At 41.8% G+C, this 24726-nt stretch overlaps 1 protein-coding gene across 1 annotated transcript in view; it reads right to left on the bottom strand.

The window, feature by feature from the left end:
• Positions 1-862: 862 nt before the first annotated feature.
• A2ML1 (alpha-2-macroglobulin like 1) overlaps positions 863-24726 on the bottom strand; it is a gene marked incomplete at its 5' end in the record, with an annotated part of 42741 nt that continues 18877 nt past the window's right edge. Inside the window, 22 exons of the mRNA XM_081248165.1 lie at positions 863-1126; positions 1648-1689; positions 2123-2225; positions 6559-6627; positions 6931-7021; positions 7191-7318; positions 7705-7920; positions 10527-10741; positions 12332-12494; positions 12676-12750; positions 15580-15736; positions 16096-16177; positions 16336-16512; positions 18134-18217; positions 18580-18631; positions 19198-19319; positions 20464-20590; positions 20758-20986; positions 21602-21713; positions 22364-22448; positions 23736-23930; positions 24537-24686. Coding sequence (XP_081104291.1) covers positions 1649-1689; positions 2123-2225; positions 6559-6627; positions 6931-7021; positions 7191-7318; positions 7705-7920; positions 10527-10741; positions 12332-12494; positions 12676-12750; positions 15580-15736; positions 16096-16177; positions 16336-16512; positions 18134-18217; positions 18580-18631; positions 19198-19319; positions 20464-20590; positions 20758-20986; positions 21602-21713; positions 22364-22448; positions 23736-23930; positions 24537-24686 — 2673 coding nt within the window. The 3' untranslated portion in view covers positions 863-1126; position 1648. The remainder of the gene's footprint in view (positions 1127-1647; positions 1690-2122; positions 2226-6558; positions 6628-6930; positions 7022-7190; positions 7319-7704; positions 7921-10526; positions 10742-12331; positions 12495-12675; positions 12751-15579; positions 15737-16095; positions 16178-16335; positions 16513-18133; positions 18218-18579; positions 18632-19197; positions 19320-20463; positions 20591-20757; positions 20987-21601; positions 21714-22363; positions 22449-23735; positions 23931-24536; positions 24687-24726) is intronic.

The raw sequence follows: 24726 nt of genomic DNA, 5'->3' as shown, positions 1-24726 counted from the left end.
AGTCGTGAGTTTTTGTTAAAGAATAACCATATCTTTAAACAGAACCTTTGGTAACCACAGAAATATGCACAGAGTCGAGCACACAGATTTTCTTTTCAAAGAAAAGAAAAAAATCTTTTTAGTCTATTCCCAAAGACCTAAATTACATCTTCCCTTAGATTTAACCTCCAGGAAGACATTTTTATCTTCCCTGGAACACCCTCTACCACCATCTCCTCTCTGGAGAGTCTCCTAAATGGCTCAACAGAATGGTTAAACCAATGACCCTACCCCAAGGAGCTTTCCCATATAATTCCTCCTTTGTGTGATGATTCCTAGCCCATCCTCCCCAGCCCTTTATTCCGGCACCTGTGCATCTGTGAAGTCGTAGAAAGTAGCTGAGGTTCAGGCCTACCCATCTGTTACCCACTCACTAGTCAATCAGAGTGTTAAAGAGAAAAACCACAGGCCCAAAATGGTGTCACTTGTGCTAAAGCCCCTGATACCAAACCTAGATTTAATACCTGACCTAACTGCCATTTCCACCTTCCCCAGGAATGTAATCCTAATCAACTAGTCTGGAGTTTTCCAGTCAGCACCAACAAGGTCATCTGCCACGTGGGCCTTCTCCATCCCCCAGAGGAAGAAGAGGCAATCTATGCCGTAAAACCCTTGCCATTCCCTCCCCCTCAGTCCCCCAAAAAAGATGTCGTGGGCTAAAAAAAATTCTTTCTTTTCTTTTGCTAATAGCTCCTTTGCCCTACCCTTCTTTATATAAAAATCTTCAATTTTGTACAACCCCTTGGAGCACCCTTCTGGTTGCTAGACGAAATGCTGCTCAATTCATAAATCACCTAATAGAGGCCATTCAATCTTCAATTTTATTTGGTTGCTTTTTTTTTTTTTTAATTTTTTGGCCATACCACGTAGCATGTGGGATCTTATTTCCATGACCAGGGATTGAACACAAACCCCCTGCAGTGGAAGCGTGGAGTCTTAACCACTGGACTGCCAGGGAAGTCCTGCATTTTGTTTTTTAACAAGGGAAACCAAATTGTTTGATCGAACGGGTTCTGCTTTAAGAGACTGAAGAATGCTGTCCAGTAATGTCGTGGAGAATTCATTTAGTCTCTTTCCATCTTCTACCCTGGAGGGAAAAAACAAAGACAGAAGACATTATGATACACAGAAAGTCTTCACAATTATAGAGGAGTTTTTTCCTGACTAGAAAAAAAAAAAATCTCACAAAACACACGATGGGATTATTAGAGTATTATCTCAGGGAAGTAGAATCAGGTAATCTTTACTTTTGTCTTAGTATTTTTATATAAAAAGATATATAATGTAATAATTAGGAAAATTTTCAGCCAGAAAAAGAAAATACTGTTTTTAAAAATCACATAGAACCCCTCACACAAATGCCACTATTAACTTTTTCTGATGTGAACTATGGAGATGATTATTCTCTCTTCAAGAGTTTAGGACATATTGTACAACAACTATACCTCAGTTTTTTTTAATAAAAGAGTTCAGGACTAAAAAGGAAAGTCCACTTTATCAAAAATAAGCTTCCCAAAGATAATACCCTTAACTCAGAAGAACGTCTCCTTAACTTCTGAATACTGCCACCCTAACCCAAAAGCCCAGCCTTCTTTCTTCTGGGCTTACCTCATTCACAGGGATCAGAATATTGAATTGTTGCCTGTTCATCTGTAAAATTAAATGACATATATTATTATATTGTAGGCCTAATACATTCAGAGAGAAAATACTACATAAAAGTTACTGCTTTAACCCTCTTCAAAAGATTTCTACAGGTTATGAGCACATTCAGAATTACAGCAAGTTTCCAGTGACTAATATTTGCACACTTGTAGTAAATTAGTCATTGCAGCAAAAATATTAAGAATAGTTAGTCTTTAGAGAACATCATTCTTTCAGTCTATGGACCACGTTGTATAAAATATGTCTAGTGCAGAAGACTTTTTTAAGTGGCATATAATTGAATTAAAATGCTTTAGGAGATCAGATAATATAATTATGTGCACTTGGCTTGGAAAGGAGTATCTGTAAAATTAAGAAAGATATCATGAAGAATGAAGTAGAAGTATGTTGCAAGATGCAGATAAATCTTGGCCATCACCTGGTAGGTAGTAGTCATAGACTTTGATGGTTGCTGGTTTGAGGTTGGTGACCAACAGGCTTTGGCTGATGGTGAAGGTATAGGTCTGAGTCTCCTTAATAAGCTGTGGGGAAGACAGACAAACATCACATTAAAACAAAAGTGAAAATACCATCTCTGTCAGGTGGAGGTTAAAAGACTCTTGCTGTCTTCACACAGATTTCCTGAAGCCCTTCTACCTCCGCTCTATGCCACTCCTCCTAATATTGCCTCCTGCTGTCTTCCTGGCTTTTTCTTCTTAGCATCTTACCGCTTCCTGGTCCTTCTGTAAAATGGGTCTGTTCCTGGTCTACTCTAACCCGTGGCTCCTCCACTAAATTAAGTGAAGTGGCCAAAGGAATGGAGGCTTCCACTTCACTCCAACACCTGTATGTTCCCGATCGCCTTTCTCTCTTCATTCAGGTCTCTGATCAAATGACGTCTCCTCAGAGAGGCCTTTCCTGACCACCTTACTTTATCTATTTATGTTTTTAAGATTTTTTTGACATGGACCAGTTTTAAAGTCTTTATTGAATTTGTTACAATATTGCTTCTGGGTTTATTTCTGTTTTGGTTTTTTGGCCATGGCATGTTGGATCTTAGCTCCCCCGACCAGGGATGGAACCCGCACCCCCTGCATTGGAAGGCAGAGTCTTAACCACTGGGCCGTCAGGGAAGTCCCCTGACCACATTACTTTAAAACAATCACATCCTGGCCTACCCCCACCACACTCCTGCATAGTACTGATTACTACTAAAATTATTCCTGAATATGTGTGTGTGTGTGTGTGTGTGCACATATATGTGTACTTTTAAAATTTGCATATTGCTTGTCTCTCCATTAGAATATCAAACACATGAAGGCAGGGGTCATGTCTACTGTTTTTACTGCTGCATCTCTATCACGTCGAAGAGTATCTGGCATATATTGGTGGCTCAATAAGTATTTGTTGAATAAGTGAATAAATGGAGAGTTCAAAACAATTGCATAAATTAATCTAATATAAAAAGAAAATAAGATTTATGTTGTAAATTTATGTATTTATTTACTTTTTTATTTTTGCTGCACAGCGTGGCTTGCAGGATCTTAGTTTCCCAACCAGGGATCAAACCTGTGACCCCTGCAGTGGAGCAGTGGAGTCCTAACCACTGGACTGCCAGGGAAGTCCCTATGTTGTAAATTTAGATAGGAAGTTAGAAACACCTAATTGGAAGATATTTCCAAAGAGATTTCTTTAGATATAGTGCTTCTAAAAGCATGGTCCAGGAACTCTCAGGGATCCTTAAGACTGTATCTGGCAGCCTGTGAGATCAGAATTCTTTCTGGAATAATACTAAGACATTATTTGCCTTTTTCACTCTCATTCTCTTTCACTATACTAGTGTAAGGGGGCTACCTGATGTGTGATATTGCAACAGATTGAATGCAGAAGCAGATGGGAGAATTTCACTCTCTTTGATTAAGCTAAATATTAAAGCAAAAACATAAAACAATCTGCTATTCTTATTTTGTTTGTTTTGGGAAATACATTTTTCATAAAATGTTATATTAAAATGTAGTGAGTTTATTTTTGTTGTTTTTAAATGACAATAAATATTTTAATATTTTTCTCAGTTTTAATTTCTAATAAGTTAAATGTCAATAGATGTAACCCACATCACCACAAGCTCTTTGAGGTCATTTACAAGTAGAGAGGGGTCCTGGAAAAAAGTCTTCAGAACCACTGTTCTCGTTGAACATTTAGTTACCATAAAGATTTAAAGTAAATGACTAATATAAACCAAAAGAAAGCTGGGATAGCAGCCTTACTATCTGACCAAATAGAATCTAAGGCAAAAAAAAAAAAAAAAAAAGTGCATGTGTACGTAGAAATCTAAAGTAGAGAAATATATATATATATATATATATATACACACACACACACACATATAATTAGTGTAAAAGAAGCACAGTGTATACTAATAAAAGGAAAACTGAAAAAGATATGTTTATAACATATACATACCTAATTATATAGTTGAAAAATATATCAAGAAACAACTGACAGAATTGTATAGATAAATGGGTAAAGGACAAATCAATAATTGTAATTAGAAATTCTAACAAGCCCTTTTCCAAAACTGATAGATTGAGCAGAAAAATAAGCAGAGATAACAAAGACATGAACAACAGAAATAATCGTCTTGGACTTTTAGATCTAGATCAAATCCATACCCAAAAGAAAGGGAATGGACATTCTTTTGGAGCACACAATGAATATTTCCAAAAAAGATCATATATTAGGTCACAAAAGAAACTTCTATGCATTTCAGAGGCTCACTATCATGATCTCAGACCATAATGCAATAAAATTAGAAATTAGTAACAAAAAGATGGCTTTAAATATCCCATGAATTTCCCCAAAAATTAAGATATAGAACTAAATGGTAATAAAAACAATGCTTGTCAAAAATTGTGGGACAAAGACAGAGTATACTTAGAGGGAAATTTATAGTTCATATTCATCAGAAAACAAGAAAGACTAAAAATAAACAAATCGGCATTCAACTTAAGAAGTTAGACAAAGAATAACAAAAAATGTCCTTTCCCCTTCCCTTCAGCCCAAAATAAAGAAAAGAAATAATGAAGAAATTAATGAAACAGACCCCCCAAACCAAGCAAACAAATAACAAAAAACAACAGAGAAGAGGAATAAAACCAAGAATAACTTGTTAAATGTGAATCAGATTGTCCTCTGGTGACGCTGATCAAGAGAAAAGGGGAGGGGCTTCCCTGGTGGCGCAGTGGTTGAGAGTCCACCTGCCGATGCAGGGGACACGGGTTCGTGCCCCGGTCCGGGAGGATCCCACATGCCACGGAGCAGCTGGGCCCGTGAGCCATGGCCACTGAGCCTGCGCGTCCGGAGCCCGTGCTCCGCGATGGGAGAGGCTACAACAGTGAGAGGCCCGCGTACCGCAGCAAAAAAAAAAAAAAAAGAGAAAAGGGGAGAAGATACATAGGAAAAGGAAATAGTCACAGATATAATCATGACGATTGGCTTTTAGACCATTAGACTTGATGTCTCAGATTAGAAGCTGACAAAGCTGGCTGGATACACTGACGGGCCTGCCATTGCAGTCTCAGGAATGGTGTCATGGAAATTAGAATCCCCAGGTGCTACTCCCAGCTTGAACACTGACAAACAGGATGACTTGACAAGCACACTCACTCTATCAATTCAGCCTCAGCCTCCTTACATAGAAGGAGGGGTGCCATGTGAGACTCAAAGAAGGTGTGTATGAAAGCATCATAAACTTTGCAAAATGTTTAAACAACTACAATACCATGATTTCAGGGTTTTTCCCGATACACTAGCCAGAGTTGTCTCAAAAGAAACTATACAGGACTTACCCTAAAGAACCACCCCCTGGCAGATAAACCACAGTTAGATGAATTAGTTGGTGTGGGAGCAGAAAACATTACTAACAACAGTAAATTTTAATTGGAGATAGTCTTGTCTGTCAGTTATATAATAATGCCACCTTTCTTCCTTGTGCTAAATAGAGTATGATGAAATAAGCATCGTAACAGTTTTTAGAATACTGCTAGTCCTTGAGAACTCCTTATTTGGTTGAAATGAAAAGTTACATACAATGTCTAATGAAAATTAATTACATTAACATTACATTATAAAATAATAATAATAATTGCTAATGTTTATTGAGGGTTTACTCCATACCAGGTACAATTCCAAATATTTTTTCATGTCTTGAATCACTTAATTCTTTCAACCACTCTATGAGATAGGTAACTATTTTTACCACTACCCACCCTCATTCTACAGATGAGGAAACAATCATTCAACAATTGCAGCCAATGTCAGAAACAGGATTTTAATCCAAGCACTCTGGCATCAGAGCCTCAGCTACTAACCACTCTGTTATTCTCCAGAGCTGTCATGTTGCATGTGGGTATTAAGCACTTGAAATGTAGCCAGTCAGAAGTGAGATGTGCTCTCAGTGTAAAACACGTACTGGATTTCAAAGATGTAGTAAGAAAAAAAAAAAAATGTAGAGACCTCATTCACACTGTTGTATATTAATTCCATGGTGAAATAAAAAAACATTTTGGGTATATAAAATTGAATAAAATATATAATTAAATTAATTTTATCTGTTTCTCTTTAATTTTTTAAATGTGGCTACTAGAAATTTTTAAATAACACAGATGGCTCCCATTCTGTATCTGTTAGATAGTGCTGTCCTGGAGATGCAAAGGGGTATTTTACAGTACGCCAGTGGAGTTCATCTTGTGGCTGTGAACTCCGTCTCCCAGGTTCCTCGTCCTCGTGTATGTGACAGTAGGACATGTACATTAGAAGGGAAGCTGAAAAGACACCTAAGTGATCAAGCTCTTTGGTTCGGTTCCTGATCCCTACCTTTTCCAAGTAGATGTTGACTGTGTCAGGTCCAGATTCAACCTTCTTCACCAGTGGTTGCTGGAGAAGCTGAACAAGAAAGGAGAAAAAAAAGGAGACTGAGAGCCAGAGCCTTCCCTATCCCCTAGAGTAATCTTCCAAAACTCTGCCATGGTTGCAGAAACAATATATACTGTGGAAAAGGTAAGAAAAAGGAACCAAGACTATAACAGGTTCCACATCATATATCCGGTGCACCTTTGTAGCCCATTTAGATAATAAAATCATGAGTTGTATGTATAAACCATGATGCCCATTTCACCAGCTTTTTAATGATAATTAAAAGCTATAATAATAAGCCCCCTTCAGAGATAGAAAACAGAAGCAACTTACTAACTGATTGGTGCCTTCCACTGGACTGAACCCAGAAAGCATCTTTACTTCCAAAATAACCATATTGGAAGAGCTGCGACTCCCCACATAACTGAGGGCAGAAAGAAGAAAACCTGTGTGAGTCCATTATCTTCCCTCTCGGCACACTGTGCATCTGCCACACACACACACACACGCACTCTCTCTCTCTCTCTCTCTCACTCTCTCCAGCTCAGCTTCCACGGTCTAGGTGCCCCCCACCGCACCTCCGCTGTCCTCACCTGGTACGGATGGTCAGAGCCAAGGATCGAGGTGAAATACTTGGCTCACACTGAGCTTTTGTTATGTCCACACTAAGACTAAAGGCATCCACACTTTGAGGAAGGGGAATATTATATCTCAGCACCACCTAGTTGGAGGAAACAGATAACCAGATCAGAGTTGGGAAGGACTTTAAAGCTTGTTCTGTTTGATAGATAACTAATGAGAACTGACTGTATGTACAGCACAGGAAACACTACTCAGTGCTCTGTGATGACCTAAATGGGAAGGAAATCCAAGGAAGAGGGGATAGATGTGTACATGTGGCTGATTCACTTTGCTGTACAGCAGAAAGTAACACAACATTGTAAAGCAACTTTACTCCAATAAAAAAGAAATAAAAAATAAAAAGAGGGTACGGTTCGAACGACTTTCCTTGCAAATAAGGTAGATGAGAGAAAGTTCTACTACAGGCAGAGATGTCCTCAGACTCTCCTTCCCAACGCACACTAGTCCTCCTGGAGCCCTGCTTACCTGCACATAGACACAGCCCTTGCCTGAAGTCTCCAAGGTGTACACCCCGGGGAAATCGGGCAGAGTCTTCTGCTGAAGCACCAACCGGTTGGCAGCTTGAACGTTGAAAGTGTGCTGGAAATTCTGAGCAGATTTTATAGCCAGGTTGACTTCCTCAGACGGCGCATAGACAATAGTGGCGTACTTGGCAAGAGCTTGGAGAGCAACTACAGTATCCTGAGGAAAACAGTCAGGCATCAGGCATATGCTTACTGTTTTGTGGGCCATTGGAACTAACCTCCAACAACCCTGTAACCTACACACCTGATTGTTGTTCGCTAGCTTGGATGATACCTCCTCTAAGTATCTAAGAACCACATTCACCAATGCTGGGGAAGCTGACATAGAAATCATAATATCTTACCTGCATAGAAAATCACCATCAAGTCATTCTTGAACATTCATGGGTCATTAGGCTAATTTCATATATTTATATTCAGCAATGAAACCTAGCTTCAGAATGGGCTATTGTTAGAAGTAAGTGGATCGAAGGAAATCCAAAAAAGAGTATACATATCTATACGTATAACTGATTCACTTTGCTGTACAGCAGAAACTAATGCAACATTGTAAAGCAACTATACTCCAATTTGTTTTAATTGGTAAAACTAAAAAAACTAAAAAAATAAAGAAGTGAGTGGATCACTGCTCAATATATATTTTACAATTTCCTTATTTGGGGAAGAAACAGCAGTCACTTGATAACCCTAAAAATTGCATGCTCTTCAAAGTTATTTAATTGCATAATGATCTTCTGTGGCACAGGGTATCAGGGGATCCTTGGAAAACCCCTCCTTGAAGGACAAAGCTTCTTAGCTATTATGACATGTGACAATCTTTTCTTCATCTGGGAAAAAGACAGATAAACTGTTTTTAAAAGAGCATGGCATCACGTAAAAAGTGTGAGCCTTTCCTTTCTGAAAACATGATTTATATAAATTACAACTGGAGGAAAGAAAAAAAGAATGAGATATTCTGCAAAATTGTCATATCTCACTCTGTGTTATGAGAATTTCTGTATGCTCAAAACTTTGTCAAATATCTACTGCAGAATAAAGGAACCCCACTTCTCCCTATCCCAAACTAAAAAGAACAGTCATATTTAGACATCACACTGTCATATAAAGATAGGAAGACAGGTATCAACCCAGGGGAAGCTGTGAACAAGTTATATCTGTGCAGCTTGGCCCTCTACAAACAACTTTTTGTCTGTGCTCTGTGACCTGGAGCCCAGGAAGGCTTTATTCCTTGGACATGTGGAGACAATTCAAGGAATGGGACCTCACCATCACCTAAAAACCAAAGTGGATGATATGTGACTTCTTGTAATAGCCAAGGATTTTATTGAAAAGCAACTCTGGCATATATCTGTCACTGAGAATTCTAAATATTCCATCCTCTGCTTTCTAAAATTATATAATTATTTAGGGCTCAGCAAGGAGGAGGAAATCCTTCCTGATCTTTGGCTAAGAATTTCCCTGAAATAAGGAAACATAGTACCATATAACTTTTTAAAATTCCAATTAAGTCATTACCATATGCAAGGTCTTAACATCATCTCTTAACATCTACACCAGACACTCCATCTATTAAAATCTGTTCATTCTTCCAGGTCTACTTTACACGTTACATCCTCAGTGAAACTGGCCCTAATTTCAACAAGTCATACTATAATCACTATGAGAACAAAAAATGTGTTTTCTTGTTTACCTCTGTATCATCAGTGACGTGGAAAGAGTAGGGATTTAATACTATTTACAGAACAAATGAATTAATGGCTATTCTCTTTGTGATCATCAAAGATGATTTTTATGACATTATTTGAATTTATCACACAATTCTACCTCCTCTTTTCCCTACTGCCACCCCACCAATTCGATTTCTCTTTACCCCTAACCTAGACAAATGAAATAGTCTCCTGATCTCTTCAAATCCAGTGTCTCTCTCCTCTAAATCATCCCATGTCCAAGGGACAGATTAATCTTTCTGAATCAAAGTTTAAAAAAATTAATGGCTCCTCAGAATTAGGCAGAAACTGAGTCTGACATGCAAGGCCCTTCATAATATGAAGCTACCCTACCTTTTCAACTAAGTCCCTTTACGCTTCAGCTAAACCAGTTTTCCCAACAGCCATTCTACGCTTTTGCAAATGGGTGTCTCTACTCAGACTATTCCCCCTTCCTTTCAATAGTTGCCTAAAATTTTCACATGTCCCTTTAGATCTCCCTCAAATGCCATTCCCCTGTGAAGACTTTTCTTATCCCTCAAGCTGATATGAGGTCTCTCTCCCTCTTGAAATTCAATATTTTGTACCTTTTGTATCTTTGTTCTGTAACCAGATCCTGCTATGTAATATATACAACTTTTCCTAGTTTTCTTTCTAGATTGTAACTTTTTAAAGACTATATCTTACCAGCTTTCCAATACCTGAAATAGGAGGTATACCCGTAAAATCTTGCAAAAGCTTACAGACCCCATAATTGGCTTTCTAATTTGTGACTATGTAAATCTAGCCATAATTATACATGTCCTCTTTTCATGTAGAACATAGATCTCATGATGTTTCATACTCTACAAAGAAAGAGACTTAGATGCATATAGTACTATTTATGTGCTCAAATGACCTAATTTTATGAACCCGTCTATATATTTTTCGCATGATTTTCTCCCTTTCTATAAAATGATTAGTCCCTGGACCTAGAGGGCAAGGGCGATAGTTTTTCCTCTCTCTCCACATGGGATCTAATCCTACCTGATAAGTGGCAGGAGAGCAGGCTATTTACCTGAGTGGAAGAGAACCCTCCATATGCATTTTGCTGCTTGGTCAACCAAGCCACTATGCCAGTGGCCTTGTTTATCTCATTTGAAGTCAAGTCGGCTTTGCTAAGCCAGGTCAACAATACATATGCTGTAAGTTCCACATCTACAGCCTCAGGCTCAGACCAAGGGCTGGCATCCGATGATGGAGTAGGTTTGTGGCTCCAGTGAATGGACGTTCCTATGGAGTAAAACACATAATTAGGAAAGTCTTAGAAGGAAATGACTTTCCCATATTCACTTTGTAAATGCTACACCTTAAATCAGAGAAAGTACCAACCAAAAATTAATTGTGAGTTAGAAAAAAAGATTTCTCAGATCTTCTGATTTATTGGCCACAATGTATATGCAAGGATGTGTGTCTGTGTGTGCGTGTGTACACCCACACATAATTCCCCAGGGTAAACCTGGGAGCATCAATAAATGCCTCCAGCAATGATATCAAAACCTCCCTTGTTAATTTATAAATTCTTATGTTAATGGGGATATGTAAGTAGAAACTTCTTTTAAGAATTTTATGTGTTTGGGGTCTTTTTTTTTTTTTGGCTTACAAAATTTTATTAATTTTCAGCATTTATTTTCCTTAATCAAAGGTCTAACATTTTAAGAAGAATAAAAATGGCAGAACATGCATAAGAACTCTGAGAAACCATAGAAGAAACGCTAATGAGGGAGAGCAAATAAAATATGAGACCAAATCCCAACTCTGTGACAGCCACAATGGCAGGTAACTTGAAGACAAAGAACAGCAAGTAGAAATGAGAAGAGTGGAAGCTAGAAGTCTAACTACATATAAGGTTAGAGATAATAAATACATAGCCCACAGGAGGCAATCTAAGTGGAAGAACAAAAGAAAACATGTGAGCCTGCAATGCAAGGTAATGGAGAAGAGTTAATCACATTAAACTAATATACACCTGCGCAGATATCACTCCACCCACTGTCTGAGATCCCCATTCCACGACTAGAGTTGCTTATACACAGGCCAAAAAACTACCCAGAGCCCATATGAGAGGACAACTTGACAACGACAATCGTATAAATGAGAGCTGAGATTAAGTTTCTGCCTGGAAGTATAATTTTAAATAAACAGCTAGGTAAATAAAATTCATTAATATTGTATTTACAAGATCTGTTAGAATATCGAATTTTTTTTTGGCCATACCACGTCACTTGCGGGATCTTAGTTCTCCGGCTGGAGACTGAACCTCTGCCCTCAGCAATGAAAGCGCCGAGTCCTAACCCCTGGACCGCCAGGGAATTCCCAGAATATCAAATATTATTCTAAATACATCCAAAAGTTTGAAAAGGACCTTGAGAAATCTCCAAGTTCAAGTCGTACCCCATCAAACTCCATGATTTTACACCAAAGAATTGTTAAATATCTACAAAAGGGTGGTTCTCCAGCGCCAATACGTTTTCTGACTTGCTTCTACCATCTATTTTCTCTTCATGTTAAAAATATAACATGCCTTTGAGGACTTTCAGGGGCTTTCCCGCAAAACTGTTAACAATGATTTTATGACTTAACTTTTACTGAAATGAATCCTAGAATTGAATATATGTGGGACTATGGAGACTAGAGAAATTTTTCACATATTTTCACAATTTCAAAAAACTCCTGGGATTTCCCTGGCGGTCCAGTGGTTAGGACTCAGCGTTTTCACTGTGGTGGGCCCAGGTTCAATCCCGCAAGCCACATAGCATGGCCAAAAATAAATAAATAAAATAAAAACAAGAAAGCAAAAAATTCCTAACATGGCCAACATACCTGAGATGATAGCCTGTTGATCTAGCTTTTCAAGAAGAATGTTTCTGATGTCCATATCCCCAGCCAGAGTGAAAGTATAAGCTAGTAGGGCCTGTGTGTAGGGGTTGGTGGTGGAGGAGACGGAAGGCTTGAGACACTGCAGACCCTGACTCACCATCGGGTTCTAAAAAGTGAAGATGAAGAACTGAATTTATAAGGCATTCCTTTTAAAAGGGGCAGTGATAAGGAAATCATCATATCCTCTTTTGAGTTTAAAAGGCTGGCTAGGGACAAAAATAGGTGACTTTCTCTAGGAAACAGGCATGATCAGGAGAGTGTCAAGGGGAGGAGCTAGAGAAACTCACATCTACGGTCTTTCCCATCTCCAGCAACGCAGCCGTGATGTAGGCAGTCAAGGAGACCTTGTCATCAACTCCACCCTGGATGGAAATGGAGACAGGAAGTCAGGGCAGCAGCCAGCACACGAAGAATTGCATGCACATTGCAAAAAGGTGTCCCCTCTGAACGGATGAATTATTATTATTATTTTTTAAAAAGCGCTCCTGGGACTTCCCTGGTGGTCCAGTGGTTAAGACTCCGAGCTCCCAACGCAGAGGGCCCGGGTTCCATCCCTGATCAGGGAACTGGATCCCTCATGCCTCAACTAAAGATGCCGCACGCGGCAACAAAGATCCTGAGTGCCGTAACTAAGACCTGGCACAGGCAAATAAATAAATAAATAAATAAATAAATAAAAGTGCTCCTTTCCACAGGCTGACCGCAGCCCCAAGCCTCCAGGACACACAGTGGAGTGGAGAACTGGCTGGACTTCAATAACTGCACAGCCTTATACGGTAACCTGCAAGAAGTAACATGAGGTCTTCAGCTCTGAGTGGGTATTTAGGAAACCCAAGATAAGGTGTTAGGAAGGATAACAGGTTTAAAAAAACGGGGTCGGGGGGGATAAGGAGAAAATCTCTTATTCTCAGATTTTTTACTGAATCTGAGCTTCCCCCAAATGGACGTTCCCCTCAAGTGGCATAAAGCCCAGCTTCTTCTCCAGGGGAGAATAGGTAACACCTTCCTTTTTTTTTTTTTTTTTTTTTTGCGGTACACGGGCCTCTCACTGCTGTGGCCTCTCCCGTTGCGGAGCACAGGCTCCGGACACGCAGGCTCAGCGGCCATGGCTCGCGGGCCCAGCTGCTCCGCGGCATGTGGGATCATCCCGGACCGGGGCACGAACCGTGTCCCCTGCATCGGCAGGCGGACTCTCAACCACTGAGTCACCAGGGAAGCCCAGTAACACCTTCCTTGATTAATGCCTTTCACAGAAGGATATGAGCAAATTTTAAAAATATATATGTAATCTAAATTACTATCTTTGTTCTATAGATAAGAGTACAAACACTTAACATGGTTAAATAGTTTGTTCTAGAATACACAACTGTGGGCTTCCCTGGTGGCACAGTGGTTAAGAATCTGCCTGCCAATGCAGGGGACACGGGTTCAATTCCTAGTCCGGGAAGATCCCACGTGTCGCAGAGCAACTAAGCCCGTGCACCACAACTACTGAGCCTGCACTCTAGAGCCCGCGAGCCACAGCTACTGAAGCCCGCGCGCCTAGAGCCTGTGCTCTGCAACAAGAGAAGCCACTGCAGTGAGAAGCCTGCGCACCACAACGAAGAGTAGCCCCCGCTCGCCACAATTAAGCCTGCGCGCAGCAACAAAGACCCAAAGCAGCCAACAAAATAAAATAATAAAATAAATAAATTTATATTAAAAAATACACAACTAATAAGCTGAAGGACTGGGATTTGAACCCAGTGGGTTTAACTCTGGAGCTCCCGGTAAGGACCGAGCCACCAAGCTTGACAACATAAATGATGGGTTTCTTGAGAGACTGGCTGGCTCTGGTAAGACAGGAGGAAGAGAAACCTCTAAGATCTTGTTCTAGTCACGTCCTGGCTTGTACTACTCCTCCATATGGGGGACACTGGGAAGATCCTGCATAAGGAACACTAATGAATCATATAGAGATTTGGTTTTCAATGCTCAAGATTTTTTTTTAATTGATTTTTTTTTTCGGCTGCAACACACGGCATGCAGGATCTTAGTTCCCAGACCAGGGATTGAACCCATGCCCCCTGCAGTGGAAGAGCAGAGTCCTAACCACTGGACCTCCAGGGAAGTCCCAGCGCTCAAGATTTTTAATCTAGGTCCTGGAATAGCAATAATGATTCCTCTAGGAAAGTTGGTACGTCTTCCTCTCACTCGGTCTGCTCTGAATTGAACAAGCTGCCCGCACCCTGACACCTTGCTGTGTTGGGAAAGGTCAGGCAGTGCAGTGAATGGGCGAGAACAGTGCCCCTGGAATCCAAGTGCTGTGGTTCAAATTACAGTCCGGCCGCCCACTAGCATTCACCTCAGGCAATTTACTTAACCCCTGCACCTAGTTTCTTCATCTGTAAAATGGAATTAATAATGATATGCCAGTGCTTAGCATGTTGATTTGTTGTAAACATTAAATATGAATATCAGATAGAGTACTTAGTGCCTGCCAGAGATTAAACCCCTTACAAAAGACACTGGGCTGTCTAGGAGTCCCCACCAGAGGAAATGGCTTTACTTCAGACTTAGGGAAATAGTAAAAGGCTCAGAGATCTTCTAGTCCAGTGGTTCTCAAACTTTAGCAAGTATCAGGGTCACCCAGAGGGCTTGTGAAAACACAACTGCTGCCCTTACTCTCAGAGTTCCTCAGAGTAGGTCTGGGGTGAGAGCTGGAATTTGTTTTTTTTTTTTTTTAAGATTTTTTTGATTTTTTAAAAAAGATTTTTAAAGTCTTTATTGAATTTGTTACAATATTGCTTCTGTTTTATGTTTTGCTTTTTTAGCCGCAAGGCATGTGGGATCTTAGATCCCTGACCAGGGATAGAACCCATACCTGCTGCACTGGAAGGCGAAGTCTTAAACACTTGGACCACCAGGGAAGTCCCTGGAATTTGCATTTCAAACAAGTTCTCAGGTGGTGCCGATGCTGCTGATCTGGGGACCATACTTTGAGAACCATATTCTAGTACATATTCTCATTTTACAGATGTGGAAGCTGAATGCTCAGACTGGTTAAGAATATTGACCAAGGTCACCCAGAGCCAGGCCTGAGACCTGAAGAACTGACTCTCAGGCCGGTGCTCTCTTGATTCTGCTCACTCAGAGGTACAAGTTCCTCCCAGACACAGTAGTGGGCTGTGGGCCCCTGGGCAGGTCCGCACCTTCATAGTTGTGTGAAAGAGCTCTCCCACGTTGGCATAGCAGCCATTGGAGAGCTGGTTTCCCGCCATCCACCTGAGAGCATCCTGGATGTTCATCTCATCAATGAAGATGAATCTCTGAGCCTGGCCCAAGCATTTTGTGACAAAGGCAGTCAACCTGTATGGGTTAAAGGGAAATGTGGCATAAGGGTGGATTTCCAGGGGAGGGTGCAATAGTTCTACAATTTATTCTGTTGAATGGTCCCAGAAGGGGAGTTGAGGAAACATAATGCCATAGGAAGCTTGGAAAAGGGAGGCATTAATTGGCATTCATGGGGGCAAGAACTGGGAGGTATAAGGTCAGAGAGAAGAGTGAGGGGCTTGACCATACATGAAGTTGAAATAAACAGTATTAAAGTGGTAGAGGATAGAAAGCAAGAAGGAATGGGGTTAAGGGGAGAGGTAGAGGAATAATTCCAGAGGGTTCAGGAATTATGCTCTGGGGTACAGAACTCATGGGGAACTGGGCAACATTACCATGTGTTTCCATTTTCATCCTGCTCCCCAAAGGCACTGTAGGAGCCGTTGCTGTGTTTGTACATCAGCTCCCTCTGGTACCCTGGGAAGACAGATGTGGTTTTAGATGACAGTGATAACTTCAAAAAACACCCCCATGGCTTTCAAGGATGAGGGACACTTCAGGGGCTGAACTTCCCTGAGTCCACCGATCATAGGCGCTAGACAAGGTGTCCAAGAAGAAAGAGTGAACCAACTCACCTAGCCTCAGGAAATCCATTGCTTGAGACTTGATTTCCTTAGTCAGCATCCCTGTCTTGTCCAGGTACTGCAAGACGTAAATGATGGGAGCGAACAAGATCATGTTCTGCTCCCCACAGCCCCTTGGCATCTGTACCAGACTGTCTAGGTTCTTCAGGGCTGTGCCCATGATGTCCCCTGGGATCCAAAAGGAGAGGAAAGGAAGGTGGTGGCAGAAGAAGGAACCCTTATGAGTTATTATCATACATTTAACAAACACGTATTCACTATCATTTAGTGAGTCCCTACTCTGTGTCCTTGGGGGCAACAGTCTCCACCTCGAAGAGCCCATAGTCAGGGGGGCAAACAATTACAATACATTGCAATGCTAATTTATTATAAGCAAGTATAACATATATAATATCGGGTATGTACAAGGTGCTGGAGTACACAGAGAGGTATGTAGGCCACCTGAGGGCGTTCATGGCTTTTAAGAAGCTGATGAGGTTTGTAACAAAACCTGCAATGCTTAGTCTCAATCTCTAAGTGCCTCCACTGCATATAAATACATTACCCTCCAAACCACCAAGTCTCTCCCAAACACACACACACTCCTGATACGCTTTTCCTCGTTATGTCTCTTGACCACTCCATATACGTCACAAGCCAGTAAGCTTGTGACTCATGAACATCTGCATTTTAGTCATTGAGTTCAATTCAAATGTGCAAATATGTACTGAAAGTCAACTGTAGGAACTGTACTAAGAGCAAACATGAAAAAGACATGGCCCTTGTCCTCAAGGATCGCTCAAAGCAGTGTGGAAGACAGACAGAGACAGTGAGCTATAATACAGTGAGGTGAGTGCTGTACCAGAGGTATGAATCAAATACAGCCAAAACGGAGACACTTTAACCTGGAAGGGATCTGGGTAGGGGGTTAGAGTACAGAAAGAACCTAACATGTATAGGCCTTCTACTATGTGCTAGATATTGTGCTGGGAAATTTATTATATTTAATCTTTACACCAATCCTGAAAGGTAGGTTATTATCACTGTCTTACAGAAGGGAAAAGAGGGATGGAAATTGTTTTTGTTTGTTTGTTTGTTTTTTGCGGTATGCGGGCCTCTCACTGTTGTGGCCTCTCCTGTTGCGGAGCACAGGCTCCGGACGCGCAGGCTCAGCGGCCACGGCTCACGGGCCTAGCCACTCCACAGCATGTGGGATCTTCCCGGACCGGGGCACGAACCCATGTCCCTTGCATCGGCAGGCGGACTCTCAACCACTACGCCACCAGGGAAGCCCCGAAATTGTTCATTAACTTATCCAAGGTCACATGGCTATTAAATGGCAGAACTGGGATCCTAAGCCAGTTTGATACAACTTTCAAGCTCATGTTTTTCTATTTGCTCCCTCTCCTTGCCTAAAGAAGTGGCATGTCCTATGTAAATATGGTTGAATCTTCCCAAAACTGTATTCAAATATATAAAGTCCTCATTCTTAAATGGTTCCTGCAAACATTTCATCTCCCCTCCACCCAATTTATAGACCTAAACCTAAATACATATCAAGCTTCAACGACCTTTAACTTCCTCCTGCCCAGACCCTTTTCTGTTTTTAACCAGAGTATATGTCTGTTTAATCCCATCTGCACTGCACAGGCTGTATTTGCCCACTTTGTAAAATAAGCTCTTCTTCCTTCATCACTTCTAATCTACCATACCTTCCTCCAGGTAGGGCCATAGGCCTCAACTCATGCTACACCTTGGCAGCCTCTGGCCCCATTTTTCCTTTTCGAGCCAAGAATCTCTGGTTGCTTACCCAGAACAGTAATATAAGCCTTGGCTGAATCAGGAACAACATCCACAGGGACCTCCAGGGAGATGGATTCTGAAGCCACTTTTCCTATGAGGGGCAGAGAAAAGGTAAAACAATAAAAGGTGTAAATAGTGGGGGTTCTCACGCCCAAACCACACAGAAACTTGCCATAATCCAGGGTTTTCTGTACCCAGTGCTTTCCGTAGGTTGGAGGTAGATTTTTTTACCCTATTCACAGTGGTCTTTGCTGAAAATAAATTCCAGTGAGAGACATAATTGTGCTGTACATTTTCTCTTCTTCATCCTGCCTTTCAGCTACTTGGCCCCATTGGGAATGGCACCCCTAGACTCTCCTATTTCTTCTTGTCCTGTATATTCCTCCTTTTGCCTAAGAAGATCTCCTGTTGCTAAGGGAATTCTCACACCAACCCCTCTCTGTGTTCACCCACCTTTGGCGCACAACAGCGAGCTGTGTGTCATCTCCACAGGGACTCCTTCCGGCTGCCATGGAGAGAGACAAGGATGGGTGAAAAAACATAGATGAGTATCAGGGCAGGTGGCACTGAAGGAATAGGAAGGGGAAGGGAAATGGGGAGAAGAGGCCCTGCCTGTGCTCCAGGGCTTCACTCAGAACTGGAGAGAACAGAGCTTCTCTTTGACATTCAGAAGGACTCCATTTCAAACCAGGGAGGGGCCTCTCAGTAAAATTCTTTCTGGGCTAGAGCTAAGGATAAGTTTAGGAAACTTCTAAGAGACAGGATTGACAATGGGGTTCATGATGACAGGAAGCAGCGAATGATGACATTAGGGATTTTCTTAAGAGAAACTAACATTCATTGAGTGTCTACAAAGTAACAGGTACTGTATGGTACTTCCATAGACCATCAGTATGGGTTATGCAAGTAGTTAAGGGCAGAAGGGGGTCAGGGAAGGATAAAGATGAGCTGCCTGATTGGAGTTGGAGTAAGACTGCTGCAAGAGACTAACTGACATGGTTAGACACACACTGGACATCCCTGGCTTGGTTGCTGCCTCTACCTCTGAAGCTAGGCCTGCAGAAAACTCACCTTGACCAGAACTGGTTTGATGAGTGTGTCACTCCGGCCCTTTTCTGGAACAAACCCCTTCTGGTCCCCACAGAGTTCATTGCTGTCCAGAATATTAGTGCTGATGGTGAAGTTTACATGACCTGAGAAGAAAGAGGGCAAAAGGGAGACATCAGCCCTATTGGCAGAGGTACCAATGAGGTCTCTTCCCCTCTAGACTAGTGCTTCTTAAACTTAACGGCAAAACCTAACGGCATACAAATCACCTGCGGCTCTTGTCTGTTACAATACAAACTCTATTTCCGTAGATCTAGGGTGGGGCCCGCATTCTGCGGTAGGTGGCCTCTAAGGGACCCCAGTGATCCCTGCCTCCTGATATTTACACTGTTGTGTAATCCCCTCTCCTTGTCTGTGGCCTGGATTTTGTGATTCGCTTCTAATGGAGAGGATAGGGCAGAAGCAATGAGATGTCACGGCTGAGCTTATGTTATAAAAAAGACTGCAGCTTCTTTCTCAGGTGCACTCTTCCTCTCAAGCCATGACCTCTGGAGGAAGCCAGCTGTCGTGTCATGAGGCAGCCCAGTGGGGAGATTCATGTGATGGGAAACTGAAGGAGGCCACTAGCCAACACCTGAGGCCAAGAACTGCAGCCTTCAGTCTAACAGTCCATGAGGATCAAAGGCTTTGGAATGAGCTTGGACGTGGGTTCTCTCCTGGGCAAGTCTTTGGATGAGAACACAGCCCTGGCTGAACTTCATGAGAGACCTTGGGCAAGAGGCACCCAGCTAAACTGCACAAATTACTGACCCACAGAAACTGTGTGATAATAAATGTTTGTTCTTTTAAGCTGCTAAATTTTAGGGTAATTTGTTAAGCAGCAGTAGATAACTAATACACCCAAAGACTGTACTTTGAGTTGCAAGGACTTAATCCAAGAGCAAATGACATCTCATAGGATTATTGTGATGATTAAATGAGTTAATTCATGTAAAACAGTTAGGACAGTGCCTGGCCCATAGTAAGTATTTGACTAGTAACATATCTCTTGTCCTGGCGTAAATATTAAAATCTCCCTCTTTCACTCTCAAAATAGTCCAGTGTGGATAATGTTTTGGTCATCTACCAAAGAATATTCGCTTATTTTTTTATAACATAGACTTGGGAGGGAGAAAAATAGAGGCAAATACAAAGAAGAGGAAAGAGAAAACAAAGCAAATACAGTAGAGGAAAGGGTAGAGTTCTCAGTCTCTGTGCTTTCCTTGCCCATCTGCCACTTCCTTCTCTTACCCAGTTTGACAGCTGTGATATTCCAGTGATAGGATTTTGATTCATCAGCACAGAGACAGCTGGAGGCCTGAGAGTCTGTCCCTGGTTCCACCTGGTACTCCTCTGATTTAGCCAGGTTAGTCTGAACCTGAAGAAGATATTTGAGTGATAAAGGGTCGGAGTAAAGGAGACAATACACAGAGGTTTAGGAAAATATGGGTGCAGAGACACCGACATCTCATTTCTTTCTCAGGGAAAATTGGTATGCTTCCAGTTTAGGGAATGACACCTGCTTCTTGCATCCCCAGCTCTTACCCTGATGCACTCCTTCAGATAATTGAAGATGGTGGCAGTAAGACGAAAGGATTCTCCGCGAACTACCGAGTAAGGGAGAGTCAGATCAACAAAGAATGGCTTGAAGGCAGTCAGTCCAACAGTGGGTGAAAGACCAAAGCCTCTGGACTGGGAAGTGCAGAAAGTCATGGCCTTCCATGTGGTGATGGTATCAGGAACTGTGACGGGGACAGACGTCTTCCCTGAGTTACTGTGAGAATACAAGAACCCAGGTGAAGCAGACAGCAGGAGAAAGGCATTTGGGAATTAAGCTACAAATTTGTCTGCAGAAGTGAATATTTCGTTGCTGTTGTGCGTGGGGGAAAAAGCAAAAAGGCAACCGAAATGGTGGCCCACATGAATCTCAGAGTGTGAATCTTCAAGAGAGGATGTACAAGTATGGGAGAAGGGGGGTTGTCTGAGGATGTGAGGAGGGGGAGCACGTGTGGGTGAGCATCTGTGTGCAAACATATCTGTAAGAGAGCCCAGTGCCCTCTGAATCGGTGAGAATATGCCTTCTTAGGGTTTGTCAAAATGAGGTGGTAAGCAGTGGTCAAGAACCAAACTAATATCAAATGTGCCTTTCCGTTTGTGTGGCCCTGCAGTGAGAATGCACTGTCTGCACTGTGCAAATGTGAAGACGTGTAAATTTGTTTTGAGTGATTGTATATAACTGTGTAAGAATTCAGGGAAAGAAACATGTTCTCATATCCCCATTAAACCTTCTTGGCTTGAGACTTAGGTTCATTAGAAATTATCTGAGTCAGTTCTCTGCTGAATCTACACTGTATATATAATTTTGTTATACCTTTTAGGCATCACTTACCCAACACGAAACAGATCCCAGAGCCAAGTCTCCGGGAAGTACTGGCGAACCTGAGAATCCTCTGACTGAACTGGTGGTATCCTTAAAGTCCTTGGATGAAGTTCACTGGTTTCTAAGGAGACCAAGAACAAGGGAAAAAGCAGAAGACTTATGTCATGTGATAAACTGAGGTGGAGAGAAAACCAGCAAGAAATTCAGAGGGAAGCAGAGAACATCCAGTCTGAGATGAGGACAACTAGTGAGCCTGCGCTCTAGAGCCCGAGAGCCACAACTACTGAGCCCTCATGCCACAACTAATGAAGCCCGCACGCCTAGAGCCCATGCTCCGCAACAAGAGAAGCCACCTCCATGAAGAGTAGCCCCCCGCTCGCCGCAAATAGAGAAAGCCCATGAGCAGCAATGAAGACCCAACGCAGCCAAAAATAAAAAGATAAATTAATTAATTAGTTTCAAAAAAAAGAGAGAGAGAGAGATGAGGAGGAAGGACCACTGAGGAACTGACTGGTCATGAGGCTATCAGGGGAAATGATAGACACGGACGTCTGGCCAGGAAATGAGTAGATAAGGGCTTCAGGCTTCAAAAGCCCTCCCCAGAGACAGAGAGAGAATGAGATCCTAGGGAAACTGCCTTCATCTATAACCCACAATCCATTATCATTCTGGCTACTGGCTCAGTGCAAGAATAGGAGGCAAAGAGGGAGCTTTCAGAGTTCCATGATGCTAAATATCTCAGTGAATCTGCAAGCCACAGAGGCAGCTTACCTGCAGTGCTGTCTCCTGAAGTTCGGTAACTGCAATCTACTGGCTTCCTGATTCTGGCGTTGGACAGTATTTTCAGGCCCACTTCCTGATAGGCACCAAAGGGACCAGAGAATAAAGAGTTAAGGAGGTCCTCTCCCTTACTACAAGGGCTACTGCCTCGAAATTTCACCCTCAAAGGGTTAAACCAACACATTCTTTGCCTATTAATTGTGAGACAAATACTCAGCCACCAAGATTGGTTCACTTCTATTCCAGCTAGTGTGAAAGCTTTTCAATTAAACTTATTTCATTGTGTTTATATATAGAGAGAGATAGATAGATGTATTTTGCATATGTATATACACACATATACATACGTTTTTGCAAAATGATCACCACAACAAGTCTAGTTAACATCCATTACCATATATAATTACAAAAAATTTTTTTCTTGTGATGAGGACTTTTAAGATCTATTCTCTAGCAACTTTCAAATATGCTATACAGTATCACTAACTATAGTCACTATGCTGTACATTACATTCCCAAGACTTATGTATTTTATAACTGGAAGTTTGTACCTTTTGACTACCTTCGCCCATTTTACCCCCCTCCACCTCCCACCTCTAGCAACTACCAATCTGTTCTCTGTATCTATGAGCTTGTTTCGTTGCTGTTGTTGTTGTTGTTGTTAGATTCCACATATAAGTGAGATCAATCGATATTTGTCTTTCTCTGTCTGACTTATTTCACTTAGCATAATGCCCTCAAGGTCCATCCAGGTTGTTGCAAATGGCAAGATTTCATTCTTTTTTTGGCTGAATAGTAGTATTCCACTTATTTCATCGTTCAATATGTTTAATACTTCTTCCAAATATTAGTAACTGTATCCTTATTATTTGACTTGGACTGAAATTTCTAAGGGCAGAGACCGTATCAGCTCAATCAATTCAACAAAAATATATTGAGCATTATGAAGGATCAGGCATTATAGAGAATACAAAGATGAACAAGACCCACTCACTACCTGACCTCGGAGACCTCCTGGTCAGATGTGGGCCAAAGCATCCCAAACTTCTGTGGATAAAATAGGTGCAGTAGCTTTCATAATAGAGACTTCTGGTCTACCTTTCTTCATTTTCCTTCTTGGCTGATCCCATGGAATTCAATGTTTGGAGACCCCAGAGAGAGGACTAGTGTATAGCCTCAGTCAGTAGGTGACTTCTACAAGCATGAGGACCAAGTGAGGCTGCCTTACCCGTCAGGAGTTTCTTTCAAGATTTTGCCCCTGCCAGTGCCCATATGACTCTGCCCGTTTTATTAGATGTGGGCTTTCCTTTGCCCCTCCCACCACAATTGTTTCTATGAGAACAAAATGGGTAAGAACATTTACCTTGAAAAAATTGAAAAGAGCTACGCCTTCATAGTACCAAGGCCTCCACATGTAAGAAAGCCTGCCCCAACGCTCCTCAGGCACTGCATCAATGCGGGGCTGGGAAAACTCCCATGGGCGAGGCCCTGGACACTCATCATATTCATCCACTTGATAGGGGTAGTTACCGTACCAGAATGGGAACATTCCATAGACCTGAGAAAAGACAGAAAAGGAAATAAAATTTTTTTTCTTAAGAAAGTAAAATATTGACATAGTGAAATCACTTGTGAAACTTCTCTCAGATTCTCATTCTGGTGGCACAGTTTACTGCTCTTGTATTATTTCTCTTCATTATTCCACAATTTCTTCCATCATAACCCCTTCCTCTAGTTCATCTTTTTTCATAATCTGTCACCCTTATCTCCTATTTCATCTTTCCTGATACTGATCGCTGTGACCATATTAACCGTGTCCTTCTCATATCATCATTTCTTTCTTTTTTTTTTTTTTTCCTTTGGCCATGCCGCATGGCTTGTGGGATCTTAGTTCCCTGACCAGGGATTGAACCTGGGCCCACGGCAGTGAAAGCACACTGGACTGCCAGGGAAGTCCCCATATCATCATTTCTGTGGCCATGTCTATCGTCAACCTCACTGGGCGTTCTTACAGTAGCTTTGCTACCACCTTGTGGAGATGCAATATTTCCCTGAGACTCTTTCCCACTGCCTGGAATCCATCTCTTAATTCTCTTAATTCTGATGCGGTCAGCCTGTCTTCTCTGTTGACTCCCTCTTGCCACCACGTCAGCAGACCACTCACGGAGCGGTTGCTCAGCTCACTGTCTGGTCTAAGCAGCAAGACACTCTCATCCACGGCCCGGATCGCACACAGGGACTGGGGAGCTGCCTGGAGCTGCAGGTCCACATCTGCTCCTGGAAGCTGCTGGGAAGGTGAGAAGCCAAGGGAAACCTGGGGAAGAGAAAAGGATAATGTGGGGCTCAGGTCAGCC

Source organism: Mesoplodon bidens, assembly GCF_964165515.1.
Source record: "Mesoplodon bidens genome assembly, chromosome: 11".
Classification (NCBI taxonomy): domain Eukaryota; kingdom Metazoa; phylum Chordata; class Mammalia; order Artiodactyla; family Ziphiidae; genus Mesoplodon; species Mesoplodon bidens.
Note: the sequence above shows the minus strand (reverse complement) of the source record. Positions and strands in the feature narration are given on the sequence as shown.